The sequence below is a fragment of the Oryzias latipes genome, chromosome 14 (assembly GCF_053564925.1).
Source record: "Oryzias latipes strain Hd-rR chromosome 14, Olatipes_Hd-rR_3.1".
NCBI classification, from domain to species: Eukaryota; Metazoa; Chordata; class Actinopteri; order Beloniformes; family Adrianichthyidae; genus Oryzias; species Oryzias latipes.
Genome location: NC_136250.1, coordinates 22,866,470 through 22,879,813, shown reverse-complemented (window position 1 = coordinate 22,879,813; position 13,344 = coordinate 22,866,470). Strand labels below are relative to the sequence as shown.

At 39.1% G+C, this 13,344-nt stretch overlaps 3 protein-coding genes across 5 annotated transcripts in view; 2 read left to right on the top strand and 1 right to left on the bottom strand.

Moving 5' to 3' along the window:
* Window positions 1-951: 951 nt before the first annotated feature.
* On the top strand, window positions 952-4,403 carry cenpv (centromere protein V). The gene is made up of 5 exons (XM_004076623.4): window positions 952-1,313; window positions 1,428-1,522; window positions 1,635-1,704; window positions 1,788-1,902; window positions 2,551-4,403. Exons 1-5 carry the CDS (start codon window positions 1,152-1,154, stop codon window positions 2,697-2,699), a joined length of 591 nt encoding a protein of 196 aa, XP_004076671.1. The 5' UTR covers window positions 952-1,151; the 3' UTR covers window positions 2,700-4,403.
* Window positions 1,932-13,196, bottom strand: pigl (phosphatidylinositol glycan anchor biosynthesis, class L). 2 transcript variants are annotated; one of them, XM_004076622.5, is made up of 7 exons: window positions 12,584-13,196; window positions 12,047-12,146; window positions 6,511-6,601; window positions 5,439-5,506; window positions 4,695-4,726; window positions 3,166-3,299; window positions 1,932-3,053 (listed from the first exon to the last, which is right to left on the bottom strand). In XM_004076622.5, exons 1-7 carry the CDS (start codon window positions 12,840-12,842, stop codon window positions 2,925-2,927), a joined length of 813 nt encoding a protein of 270 aa, XP_004076670.1. In that variant the 5' UTR covers window positions 12,843-13,196; the 3' UTR covers window positions 1,932-2,924. The 2 variants fall into 2 exon arrangements, with proteins under 2 accessions (XP_004076670.1, XP_078786553.1); XM_078930427.1 differs by having other exon boundaries at window positions 2,693-3,299; window positions 12,584-12,890.
* The window catches only part of ncor1 (nuclear receptor corepressor 1), a 73,130-nt gene continuing 72,434 nt past the window's right edge, over window positions 12,649-13,344 (top strand). Inside the window, exon 1 of one of the 2 annotated variants that reach the window (XM_078930408.1) lies at window positions 12,649-12,779. The gene's annotated coding sequence lies outside the window, so the exon portion shown is untranslated. The remainder of the gene's footprint in view (window positions 12,780-13,344) is intronic. The other variant, XM_078930410.1, reaches the window with a different exon arrangement.

Below are 13,344 nucleotides of genomic sequence, written 5' to 3'. Positions count from 1 at the left end.
ATTTTAAAAAATGTTAATCAAGTCTGAAAGGGCATGACTAAAGGTCACGAGGAAATGAGAAATTATGCTGATGTCACTGTTATGTGAATGTCAAAAAAATAAAAAATATAATATAAAATAATATTAGCGACAAAAAAATAAATAAAATAAAAACAACCGAAAAGCACTACTTCGAAATATCATTAACATTTGCAACTGACATAAACCTGCTTTTATGTTTCAAAACTATGGCCATTTAATCAAATGTGACTTTTCTTTTAGGAGAGTAGTAATTTTTACATAAAACAAACCTAACCAGTTCTGATCATGTTTTGAATGGCACAAAAATGAGATTAGATATCAACATTGTTGAACACAGTCAAGATTATCTTGATTTTTTGAGGGACAGGTGATTGACTCATGCTTGAGAGCCGTGATGTTTTCTTTAAGTTAGAGATAAAAGAGTTCCATACAGGTTATTTCTTTCCCAGTCTTGTTTGACGTTATACTGACTAATAGAATATGTTTTAAAGTTCATCTTGTTGGCATCATGGTTACTGTTGTTTGTAACCAAAATAACTACTCTTGGAATTACATAATATGGTTCTGGAAAACAATCTATTGTTAGCACATACACCAAATGTGTTGGTAGAGTGACCTGATCAATGAAATGATCTTCTATATTTAAGGTTGATAGTCCATTGAGAGAATCACAAAAAAGTTCCACTATAGTTTGACCATTGATTTTTGTCCTAACCTATGACTCCTGAGCAAAGTGAGTGACAGATCAGATTGGAGTCTCACTGACTTGGTTTTTATTTTTAGAACACAAAATGGACAGAGCTAAGTTGGTCTTAAGATATTTATTTGGGTCATAGCATGAACCCAGTCCACCCAGCTGCCTGTCACATGACACTGAACCTGTGATACTGCTCCCCTGCTTTCCACCACCAGGCCTCATCTTGTTGGGCAACTCAGAAATGTGTTTGTGCAAGTCAGCTGTACTTTGCCCTTCCCCTTTTTTCAAAGAAATATTTGTTCCAGGAAACCTAATTAGCTTTTTTTGGTGTAGGCCTTTGTGAAGGCCAGTTCAGCTGTGAAGCAGTTACACTTAAGATTAAAATGTTTACAGCAAAGCATATGTATTAATACATTAACCAACAGTTGCTCTTATGGCAGAACTAGGGCAGAGGTTTTTCTCTAATCAGTGGCGAACTTCAGACCGGCTTGACGTGTTCTGCCAGAAAGGAGGACTGGAACCTTCTGGGTGGAACATCCTGATCCACGTCAACAGGTTTCACAACAAACAGTTCCAAGTTTCAGCTGACCTTTATGTAAGTGTTAGGTAAATGAATTCCTTTTCTACTAGATATTCTGGAAGCACTGCTGTTTACTGAATTGTACTAGCCCTATTAGAATAACGGTTTTGATGCATTTTCTTTTTCCAGACCATGGAACTGGTGAAACACTCAGGCAGCTGCCACTGTGGGGCTGTCAGATTTGAAGTTTGGAGTTCTCCGGATCTCCACGTCTTTCATTGCAAGTGAGGAATTTTCAGTTATTTAACACAAATATATCTGTATATTTTAAATGTCTTTTTCCTGTAGCTGGAAATTAATTGTGTATATCTATATATCTATATCTATTTTTTTCAGCTGCAGCATTTGTACCAAAAAACAAAACCACCATTTTATCGTCCCCAAAGATAACTTTAAACTTTTACAGGTAATTTACTAGCCAGGATTTTAAATCATGGGTCTAAAACAATTTTTAACATTAAAACATAAATGATTTATTTTTCTTCTCAGGGGAAGGAAAATCTGACGACATACACCTTTAACACTCGTGCTGCCAAACATACCTTCTGTAAAACCTGTGGAGTTCAAAGTTTCTACACGCCGCGCTCCAACCCCGATGGCTATGGTACAACCATTCCATGACAAGAAAATAACTGCTTTACTGTCAAATAGTTTAATTTCAAAAGAAGATAACGTTCTTTAAAACAGAAAAAATCTGACAATGAGATTGGAGAAAAAAAATACTTTTTTTTATAACAAGACAAAAACAACACTACAGAAATATTTTACATATGTACTTAAAAAATTATGCCACATTTATTTGGTTGATTTAGCCTTTTTTAAAAAACAATAATTTCCTAATTAGAAAAGCTGAATAACTGTTTCAAAGAAGAAATGTATGTATTTTTATATACCAACTCAAACATTGATGAAATCTAAATTCTATTTACAAGCCTCTGTATTGGCAAAAAAAACTAAAATTTAAAAAAATATTCATCAATGTCAAACGTTTTTGATTTGAATATTTCTCTTGCAAAACAGATTGATCCATTTTACAGCAACATGGTGTTTAGAAAATATCACTTTTTGCTGTGTTTACAAATGAACAAAGGAATTTTTACTGCTTTTAATTAGCTATAAATTGAAAAACAACACACAATAAAGTCAAAGCAGGAGCCAAAAGGCTCATAATGGGTGAAGTTTCGTAACAAAAGAGCCACATGTTGAGACGAAAGAACCACCCTTTGTCAGTGTCATCGTTGTTTGTGCACAGGTGTTGCTCCCCATTGTCTGGATCCAGGTAGCGTGCGCAGTGTGACGGTGGAGAGGTTTTGTGGTGAAAAGTGGGAGGAGAGCATGGAAGCACACAAGACTATCCGAGACATGTCCAAACCCAACGAGGATGTGCAGCAGAAAGAGTAGACCCACAACAAAGGCGTTTATTTGGTTCAATCTGTAGTTAGTGTTATTTTACACAAACACAACAGTCATTCGTGTTTTAAAAAAAAACTGTAAACATGTTTTACATCATAAAGAATAAAAATATATATACAAATATATATACATATCAAAAAACAGTGTAAAATCTGTCTTTTCAGAGCAGCCAGGCAGTAGATTTCAACTTTAACGTAACACAGAGGTGAGCTTTTAATAAATTTTGGTGATCTTTGGTCCCCGTGGAATCACCAGGAATGTGTTTACAAACATGTAGCGTGAGAAGACGATGTAGAGGCGGCGAAACCACAAGAGCTGAGAGCCATGACACAGCATGGCGGCCTGGGAGAGAGCATGATAAACCCCATTTAAACCCTGGACTCCTCACTTCTTCAGCACAAACACACCATAATCTCATTACATCTCGCTCTTTAAGAGTCAACAGGCTGCTTACTTTGGCTTGTTTGTATCCCTGTGAGCCAACAAGGACGCAGAAGTGTGATGGCAGTAGCCAGCTGAGGGGAAGCTCCAGGAAGGAGAAGTACTTCCTGAGAAGGCCAACAGTCACCAGCGAGAGAAAGGTGCATTCTGGGAGTGAAGACAGAAGCAATGTTCATTGTCCTGTAAAGTTGATGCTCAGCTAAATAAATGAATACTAAAAAGGACACAGAAAGGGGAAGAGAACAATAACATACCATCACATGAATGAGCAATAAAGCAGCTCATCTTTTTATTAGGCCTTCAAGAGTTTTGATGCCACACCTGAAACTAGCTGGAGCTCTGAATGCCCCAAAGGAGACACCTAAAGATGTTTAATCCCACCTTTAAAAGAGCAGCCACTTTAAGGCTGATAACAATGAAATATCTGTCCTACACAGCAAAGCCGCTTTAAGATTTAAATTAAACTATTTCTGTCTTGTTTTACTGATATTAAAGCAAAAGGGATGTTATCAACTCCTGGGAATCTGTCCTGATTAACTCAAGGCCAAGTTAATTAGGTTGTACAACTACATTTCTTGGGCTAAACTGAAACGCCTTCTTTCATGACTGAACTTTAGAGCAGGAAGTCGTGCATTTTTACTGCAACTGTTAATGTTATCCCTTGTCTCCAACTGCTGCTCATCCCCCTCATCACTTTGGCTGCATGGATGTTTTAGGCATACATTCAAATTCTTTCACAAGAGTTTCTTTCATTGAAAAAATTCTAAAGATATCATCATCTGAACAAAGAATGCCCTGTTCGTACACAAATGATCTCTTTAATATGTTTATTTTTTATCTGTAAAAAAAAAAAAATCTGACAGCACAGCATAATGTATTAAATTTGAAACAATTCATTTACTCTACTTCCACAGTCCTTGGCATATTTGAACCTGTTTTCTTTAATTCAGAAGTTAGTTTTAGTGACTGTTTTATATATTTTTGGTTTATGATTGACAGCTACTTTTACCGACTTATGTAGAGTTCAACCACAGTTGCTCCAAATGGTACGTTTGGCATCAGGACCGATGGGATCCAGTCGTTCAGCTCACTTGGCTGTTTGGGTTTCAAATAATTCCAACATGTTTGTTACTTTTGCTTTTGGCGTCAGCCCGCAGCAACACGCCGCTTCCTTCTCAAAAATCCCTTCATTTTAATTTGAAGTTAAAAAAAAAATTCCAACTGTGTCATTTAAAAAAAATTCAGAAGAAATGGAAAGTAAAAATGATAAAAGACACAAAGATGATTCAGGTGCATGAGGAAAGCCCCCCCACCCTTCCCCTTCCTGCTGTTATGCTGCTACTAGCAGAGCATAGCAAGGAGGATGCACAAAACAGCGAGATTTGTGGACAGTAGAGGGCGCTGCAGACTCACACAACCTGGACCAGTGTTCATAGCTTATTGCAGCTGCTCAAGATTTAGTCAGAATAACACAAGCTCCTAAAAACAATATTTTGTAACAGTAAATCTGAGGCGGCCTACATTTTTTGTGGCAAAACCTACCGTTGGGCACTTCTCCGGTGGAGACGAGATGTCTGCAAGGGTGAAACAAAAACCAATATGACTATCACTCATGCTGCACATTTATCCGTCAATCTATTTGCAGTTAAAAGTTTTCATACGTAGCATGCATCGCAGCAAAGTTTCCTTTCAGTCCGGCAGTTCATACGTGTCAAGAAAAACACAGTGGGAAACAAACAAGCACTCGGTCTTTTAGCCCAACTTGAATCATGAGATGAGATTTGAACGGATCAACTGTTATAAACAGATGCGGCTCACGGAATGACACAGCCTTTCACAGAAAACAACAGCACAGATAAGTGGGTAAAAAGTCAGGGGCATTTTGGGGACCATCATCTACATTTCCCAGTGAACAGGACTCTTTTTTTTTAACAGTGTTTCATTGAGTTTGCAGTGTTGGCCTCTCCAAACCAACTCCCCTCTCTGCACTTCAGGGACAGGATTTATGGCTGTTTGTTAGAAGCAGAGAACGGAGCCTCTGAGGACTCTCTTTGGATGACATCCCAGCTATGCGACGGACCAGTTCTGAAAAACACTGCGTGACTGTGTGTGTGGCTTTGTGAGGAAAACAGTTGGAGAGACCATCGTTTTAGTGGAAATGCTCAGGATTTTCCTGGACAGAGTTTTATGATTAAAAAGCCTTCTGCTTTCAATGTTTTAACCAGGTAAAACCCATAAAGAATGCAGTTGTGGAGTCTAGTTTTTTAATGCTAAAGCTAGAATTACCTGATAGCTTTATAGATGGCTACATGATTGGCATGGCCACTCACTCCAGACCCGTCAAAAGTCAGCACCTGAAAGGATAAAACCAGTGGAGGAAAAGTCAGTGTCAAAAAGGGAACAGATGGAAGGAAAAAAAGAAGAGATTTGGGACTGAGGCTTTGATGTCTGTGTCCCACTGCTGAGCAGCTAACAATCTGATACTTAAAAAGCCCGTCTTCTGCATGCATGCTCAGAATGAAACAAAAGAAAGTGCGTGACTATAGATATGAGCTGCAGTGCTCACTATTTTTTCCTGCGATTACCACTTTCTCTGCACAGTCTAGGCTCCTAATTCTCGAAATAACTAAAAAACTTTACAATATTATTGGACAAAAGAGAAAGAAAAAAGATGCCTAATCAAAGAGGCATTCAGTGCAAAGCAAAAAAAAAAAAAAAAAACAGTGGCATTTCCGTGTTTTTTCTTGCTTTGATTCTTCAGAACAAAAGTTCTTCTTTCGTGTGACCACCAGGACTCCAGGCTTTTTTTAGACAGGATGGGAGGAGACGAGATGTTTGTTAGATAACCCAGAAATCAGAGCAAAGTGTACTGCGCCAGTTCAAAATCTAAATCCTTGTTTTTTCTGCCATAGCTGCAGTGCTGTCTTTAGTCAGAGCTGCGATACCTTTGGCTGCTGTGTTAGAGCAGATGCAGACAAAAGAAAGACTGGGTCTATATTTGCAACAGTCTCTGTTTAAGATAATATCACGGAACAGAACTGAAGTGGATGAAAATCTCTGAATAAACACTGGAATTGAATTTGAACTTTGTGCTGCAGCTGAGACCATTTCCCCTGGTTTTCCAGAGACTAAAAATGCTGTGTGGGTTGGACTGAACCAGATGGTGGCTGAAAGGGATTATTACAGAAACCACAGTCATACTGAGATAATGAACAGGGAAGCTGTGGCGCTAAAACCGAATCATACAGGGCAGAAATTCGTTACGCAGAATGGCATGGAACGTAAACAATGTAAGAAAATATAAAACCAGGAAAAGAGAAACTTGAAATGCAATAATTAAATACACAGCTGAATATACCAGGTTGAAGGTGTGAGCTCTTAAATGCTTTGCTACTACAGAGGAAATCAATGCAGTGCTCCATTCAGCTTTGGGATCATCTGGAAGTTTTCTGGAAGACAAAAACAAAGTAAATGTTACATATGTGACTTGCTTAAAGACCCACTCCAATGAACTTGTGTTTTTGGTGTATTAACATTCTCCTGGAGCATTTTTATGATAATGAAGGACATATATAAAAAAATACTATCAAAATGGCATTTCTGAGTATTTCTTTATTCAAATTGTTGTGAATCGGGAGCAGATGGAAAAAAAGACGTTTGCAAAAGCTTGTATGTGTGACGTAGAAACTACAATCAGCCACAAGCCCACTGCTCTGCTCCATTCTGATGCCTCCACCTGCAGACAAATAGATCCATGAACGTCTTTGTTTTCCTCGTCTGAGCTGGAATCTGGATCTAAACTGTTAGCTACAATATTGCTTCCTATTTTTTGTCGCTGCAGTAATGTGAGGTTACAGATAGGTGACGGGAAGTGGGGGTGTGCTTATTGTGCACCAACGGTCCCGCCCACAACTCAGAGGTGAATTTCTAATGAACTCCTGCTGCTCTGCATAAACGATGTCCTAGAAAATGACACTGGTTTTTAGATTTTGGCTAAAAAAAAAAAAAAAAGAATAATCACAATTAAAAGACCACTGGGAACGCTTTGAAAATAGTTCAAAAGATGATCGGAGTGGAAGTTTAGGATGGAGTGCGAGTTCAAAGGGTTTAAACATGTTCATTAGTCCAGTGTAGATTCTGTGCACTGTTACAGAATGGGCTTTTATTGGGTGCAAGGATGAAGAAGTACTGAGAAGTTCAAAGGTTAAGGGTGGGAAGGCCAGCCTTTCATCCAAAACTGCAGCCTGGAGGGAACACAAACACAAAGCTCACATCAAACGTCCCGACTGGCCTGCTAAACATGCATAATCACTTGGTCCCCCCCCCCTTAAAACTTTAGTAATAAGTATTGTTTTCACTTGCATCTTAATGCCCAGACCCGTCACAAACATTTGTAGACCTAAAAGTGTCTAACAGTCCAGCGTGAAGAGTTAGAGACTTAAAAATGTTTTGGACTAAGCTCACAGGAAACTAAAGCAGTCAACATCTGACTTTAAGGGAAAAAATGAGGATCTTGAGACTTCAGAAATTTGTGAAACAAAAACCCCGAATCAGAAAGTAGAAGGTTAACAAACAGAGGGGAAGACATCAAAAACGTTTGTACTGTTGAACAAAGGTGAAACGATTAGCTACATGGGAACTCTTGGACTCTTTTTGAGGATTTGTGGAGCAAATCCTCAAAAAGTTAAGTTCGGCTTCTCGTATGTCTTCTTGCGCAGCATTTTGTCAGCCGGCGCCTCCCTGCCCTTCCCGGCCAACAATGATCTGGTGCCAGCTGAACAAGAAAAGGGAAGTGATGGATTAGAGCAGAAAGCTACATGTGACAGTAGGGTCAGGCTTTGGGTGTATGAGATGAGGCGGGTGGTCAGCATAGCTAGGGTGGGAATGTTGCCGGGAGGGGGATTCACAGATAGTTTCAAACGGTCTGTGCAGGAGTGGATGCACTGCTCTGGCACTTTGATACCACTGACCTACATACAAGAGAAACTGCAGGCATTTTGACTTCAACTTTAGAATGTTATTTGAAACATGATGTGCTGTCTAAACCTCGTTTTTTTATTTAAAAAATGTCTCATGCAAAACTAGCAGCTTAGTTAAAACCCTAGAAAAGGTGTACAAGTTTAGGAAAAAGTACAGGAACTTCTTAATCATCTTTTTTTTTTTTGCATTTAATTTATCCATAATTTGATTACATTTCATCTCACAGCAACTGCGCTGAAGCAAAAGCTGAAAGAAGGAAGGGAAAAGACAAAAAAATACAACAAAAGATTCCAGACACCTGACCTTTCTGAAGCAGCATACAGGCTGAGTGTCAGCTTCGCCATGGCAACAGTGCAAAATGTCCTAAAGTAACCTACCCACCCTCTCTTTGCAGCTTTGCATGTGGATGTCTAATTGCTTGCAGGCATTTGGATGCGGTTGTTGAACTATGGCCTACTAATGAACTATGAATGTGTGTGTCTGTATGTGTGTGTACACATGAACGTGTGTGCGCGCCACAGAGGGCTTGTTTAGTCTGGTCACATGGACCACAGGCCTGAGAAATTGCCAGACTTTTGTCCGCACCATCAGATCATATGTCCTGCTGGGAACGGCTGAGATGTAACAACACGCTGACAGCGACTCCCACAGTAAACCGCCTGCCGTAATGAGGCAGTAGCAGATTTGGCGATGGCGGAACCAGTCACGTGTTTTCGCATTACTTGCTGTCACGTGTTTTGCTGCTGCTAAAATGAAAAAAAAAAATGGTGTTAAGAGTGGAAGCGAGGATGTTTTGAGAGCAGATTGTGCAGAGAAGGAGAACGACTGAAGGAGGAGTGAACGGAAAGGCAACCGTTTGGCCGTGCAGCCGCCTGTGAATGCAGCTGATGAATGTCTGCAGACTTAAAGCACAGCCAGAGGTCAGTGCCAGGGCTGGAACCTCTCACTATAGTTTACTCCACTGTGCCATTGATCAACATCCATTTAAACCTTGTCTGGGGATTGGAGAGTTGCTGCAGCTTTCCTCTCCACACATTGACTGCTGTTTACGTCTCTGCAGAGGTTTACACTAATCCAATTAAAAACCAGAGCTTTACATTTGTGGTTCACTTTTATAGGAGATTTAGGGGGTTAATTTAGAGTGTACAAACAGCACTGAACTCAACGATGACAAGACAGAGTGAAGCTTTGGTTGAAAGCAATGAATAATGCAACAAAGTGGAAAGGTTGGATTTGTGCAGCGAGCAGCTATAATCAGGCCAGAGTGCAAAGAGAGGTCAACCCAGGCAAGCGGGAGACGGCGGAGCGCGCTCACATCAAGCTCGATCACAAAGGCTCAAAGTGCACTGAGGCCCCACACAGTGTCAGCACCGCTCTCCCATTCAATATCATTAGATGGAAACTCCACATTGATATAGGAATTCATGTAATGTTCCTGTCGTGTGACCAGCCTCAACCAGATCTGTCAGCGTCACATGTGACCCACGCTTTGTGCTACCAGCTCGCATGACAGCACCCTGATCAACCCGACAGCACAGCAGACCGGAGCGAGCACTTTGTCAACATTTATTTATGCAACGTGGAAAGACGACATTAAGGCCAACTTTTGATGACACGGCAACCTGTCCTAGTTACTGTTTGAACTATAAATAAACCGTTCCCTGCGTGCCCAAAGCAAATGTTTCCATCTAACAGATTCTAAGGATCTTCTTTAGGAGTTTGTCCTTTGCTAATCTCACTGTGATGTTACTCACTGAACAGGTAAACACCGCCGTTTATGACTTGACTGAGAATTTGGAGAGATCTGCGCCTGTAAAGTATGGAGCCCTGGAAAAAAATAAAGGTTTCCTCAAATTAATATTTTGTGGCCACAAATTAGCGTTTTGTGTGCACAAAACACACAAAAACAAACAAACAAAAATGAGCATTTGGGGCACACAAATTAGTATTATGTGGGCCCAAATTAGTATTTACTGCAGACAATTTAGTATGTTTTGGGCTCAAACTAGCATTTACTGCACACAAAATAGTTTTTTTTTGCCAAAAATTTGGATTTTGTAGTCACACATTTGTAGTAGGAACTGATGATACAAAGGAATTTGTGTCCACAAAATGCTAATTTGTATACGCTTAATACTAATTCATGGCCACAAAATACTAATCTTTGGCCGCAAATGAGTATTTTTAGGGAGGAATATATGTAACAAGAAATTACAGAAATACAGAGCTAAAATCGGAAACACATTTAGAGAAATTAAAACATCTCATGTATGAAAAATTTTCTGATAAAAGGTAATTATGACCATTAAAATATTTTTACTATTAGACTCCTAATTATTTTGAATGTTTCAAATTTGAATTGACAAGGTTAAGAGCACAGCCAACCCGTTGTTGGACTCGCACAGACGCACAAAATGAAGAACAACCTGGAATGACCTACATTAGCAGTGTTTAGAGCACAGCCAAAATGTCTCCCACTGTCCCTGGCAGTTGGCTCGAGCAGACGTGGACACGGGGAGGAGGAGCAGCGGGGAAAGAGAGCATGAGAAAGAAGGAGTTTGGTTGGGGGGGGGGGGGGGGGGCACAACGGCTGTGAGTTTTGAACTCTCAGAAAACACGGAAGAAGGAAAAAAGGGCCATGCTCCAGTTCAGCAGAAGTTCAGACAGACCTCAGATCGAAGTTCAAATGTTTTCTGGGGGCGCATGATAACGTGCACGTGTACTTTAGACGCAAGCGCACACAAGCAGCAGTCTGTAGAGCAGACAGAATGGGCAACCTGCCAGCTTAATACTGAGTGTTCCAGGTCAGCCCTGGAGTTCATGCTGCTCTCCTGCTGAGCCAGCCTGCAGAGACTCATGTAATCACATGCAGGCAGCGCAGGGCTTTCTATAAACTCAAAACCTATTTCAAAAAGGAAAATGGTGATTTGAACCAGTGCCTAAAAACAAATCATTGACATACACGCTTTCACAAAAAACTAACAATCTTCGAATTGTCTCATCACGATGGTACATGAAAATTCTTGCTGATCATGTGAAGTTTACCATGGAATGCAGATATGTTCAAACATCCTGCCGTCTATGAGAAGGAGATGACAACTGTTAGCGCATCCAGTTACCGACTTTTTCTGTGCACAGACCTTTGGCGGAATGAGAGAACTGGACTTAGTCCATGCACACCCTAACTACTTGCAAGCGGGCTGCATGAAATATGTCAATCAAACATTTTAAATATTTGATATGAGACCACCAACTTTTACCGAGCCATCAGTTTCTAACTTGAATAATTTAAATAACAGAAAAAAAAAAATTCTGAAAAAAATATGATAAGCAAGAAGATGCTTTACAAAAAGGTATCAGAGCTAAAATGGTTATTCTGACAAACAGAATGATTGAGTAATATCTTATTTCTCTATAGAAGTCTATGAGATTAAGGCTTCTTGGAGCCAACAGGTACTTCCTGTTTGAAAACCGGGTGGTGGGGGGTCACTCAGTCCTGTTCTCATATACAGTCAATGGTACAGCCCGATGCGCAATGTTTACCTACATGGGTTAAAAGAGTGTGATGTGTTGTAGGGGAGTTTAGGTCTATGTTTTACATTTATTTACTTATTTATTTTTGGAGTACAGCACTTTCTGCTATTTTGTATGAAAATAAAGACTGATTTAATTTAATACTAAACTAGTCTATGGTTCTAACTGGAACTGTTGAGTAAGAGACTGAGGTGTGTAGTATGAAGGAGTTTAAATTCTGTGTATGGTCTACCCTAAAGCCAAGTCAGGGCTCTTTTTTAAAAAAAATTTTGGATGAAGAGAAATGACTGGTAATGATAGGCAAAATTTCCAAGTGAGCTTTGATCACTCAATCAGTGAGAGGAAGTTAACATTTCTCTTTGAATCAAACTCACACTTACTCCTCATCTATTATGGTGATTCTGGAGTTTGGTATTCCCAGAACGGCACAGCTGCTGACAAGTTCACGATGACGTTCCGGTCCTTGATTGTAATAATTTCCTGCAAAACATCAGAGTAAATTGGGTTAAACACAAAACACCAGTTATTCTGGGTCATATTGTTGTAGTACTGCAATATAAAGGGTGGAATTTATGTTTCTTTCTTTAATAAAACATACTCTTAGCAAAAAAGTAGTTTATTTAGGTGTACTACTACTACAAGTATATTTGATTTGAAATTTCCTTTTTTTAATATTGTAAATGTGAAATGTTCCAATTTAGTCTGAACTGAAGTAGTTTTCAGTTAGCAAACTTCCTAACCACACGTACATGTTCTATACTATATACTCAAGTATACTTAAGCTTCAGGCGTCATACTTTTGCTAAGGGGTACACAGTTACAATCTCCTATTAATTAGTCAGCACTAATAAAGTCTTGATCATTTAAATTGACAAAAATATATTTAAAAAATAATTAAAATATAAAAAAGTGAGTACCTTCTGATAAACAGAGTAAATGAACGCTAACATTTAACTCCCTGAGTCGTATGATCGTCGGCGCAAAGAACATGCACTCATCGTCCGGATGCGCAGTTACGATCAGGGCAGTGACGTTAGCGTTGTTTAGTTCTCTGTCTGCGGATATTTTCATCACACATTTCAAAGACTTCACCAACGTCCGCCTATGTTGGAGGTAAATGTATCGTATGCATACTAAATACGATAAAATCACGAAGACAACTAAGTAAACGTACATTGTTGTATCCGTTACGATAAACAATCCGTTTAGGAACAAGTCTGATTGGTTCCACCTGAAAGCAGTTGTCTTTTTTTTTTTTAAATCCTCCACTGTGGTAAATAATATAATATATAGAGAGTAAATAATTATCTAAAAGCTCTGGATTTCCTAAAATATCTTTTGAATTGAAACTCTACAAATATTTTGTGTGTTTTTGTCTTAATTTATTTTAAAATATATACACGCCTAAAAGTGACTTCTACTTAGATATTTCTGGTCTGCATGCAATTAAGTCTGTATTAGTCCTCTAAAATGTTGATTTGAGTCGATAAAATTTAGTTTGAGCAGGGACTTTAAATGTTAAAAGTATAAACACGGGGGCATTACCGGGATGAGGGGAAGGAGTTTCTTGTTACACTACATTGTCCTTACAGGTACATAAAAACACGTATTCTTTTTTTTACATCATGCTTAAGCTTTGGGATTTATTGATTATTTTATAGTTTTTCTTGATATATCT

Coding starts and splice junctions, on each gene's coding strand:
- cenpv (XM_004076623.4), top strand. CDS start 1,152: ATGGCAGAACTAGGGCAGAGGTTTTTCTCTAATCAGTGGCGAACTTCA. Junction 1,314..1,427: donor AAGTTTCAGCTGACCTTTAT/GTAAGTGTTAGG, acceptor TTCTTTTTCCAG/ACCATGGAACTGGTGAAACA. Junction 1,705..1,787: donor ATAACTTTAAACTTTTACAG/GTAATTTACTAG, acceptor TTTTCTTCTCAG/GGGAAGGAAAATCTGACGAC.
- pigl (XM_078930427.1), bottom strand. CDS start 12,842: ATGTACGTTTACTTAGTTGTCTTCGTGATTTTATCGTATTTAGTATGC. Junction 4,727..5,438: donor GCCATCTATAAAGCTATCAG/GTAATTCTAGCT, acceptor TCACCCTTGCAG/ACATCTCGTCTCCACCGGAG. Junction 3,300..4,694: donor CACCGGAGAAGTGCCCAACG/GTAGGTTTTGCC, acceptor CTTCACTCCCAG/AATGCACCTTTCTCTCGCTG.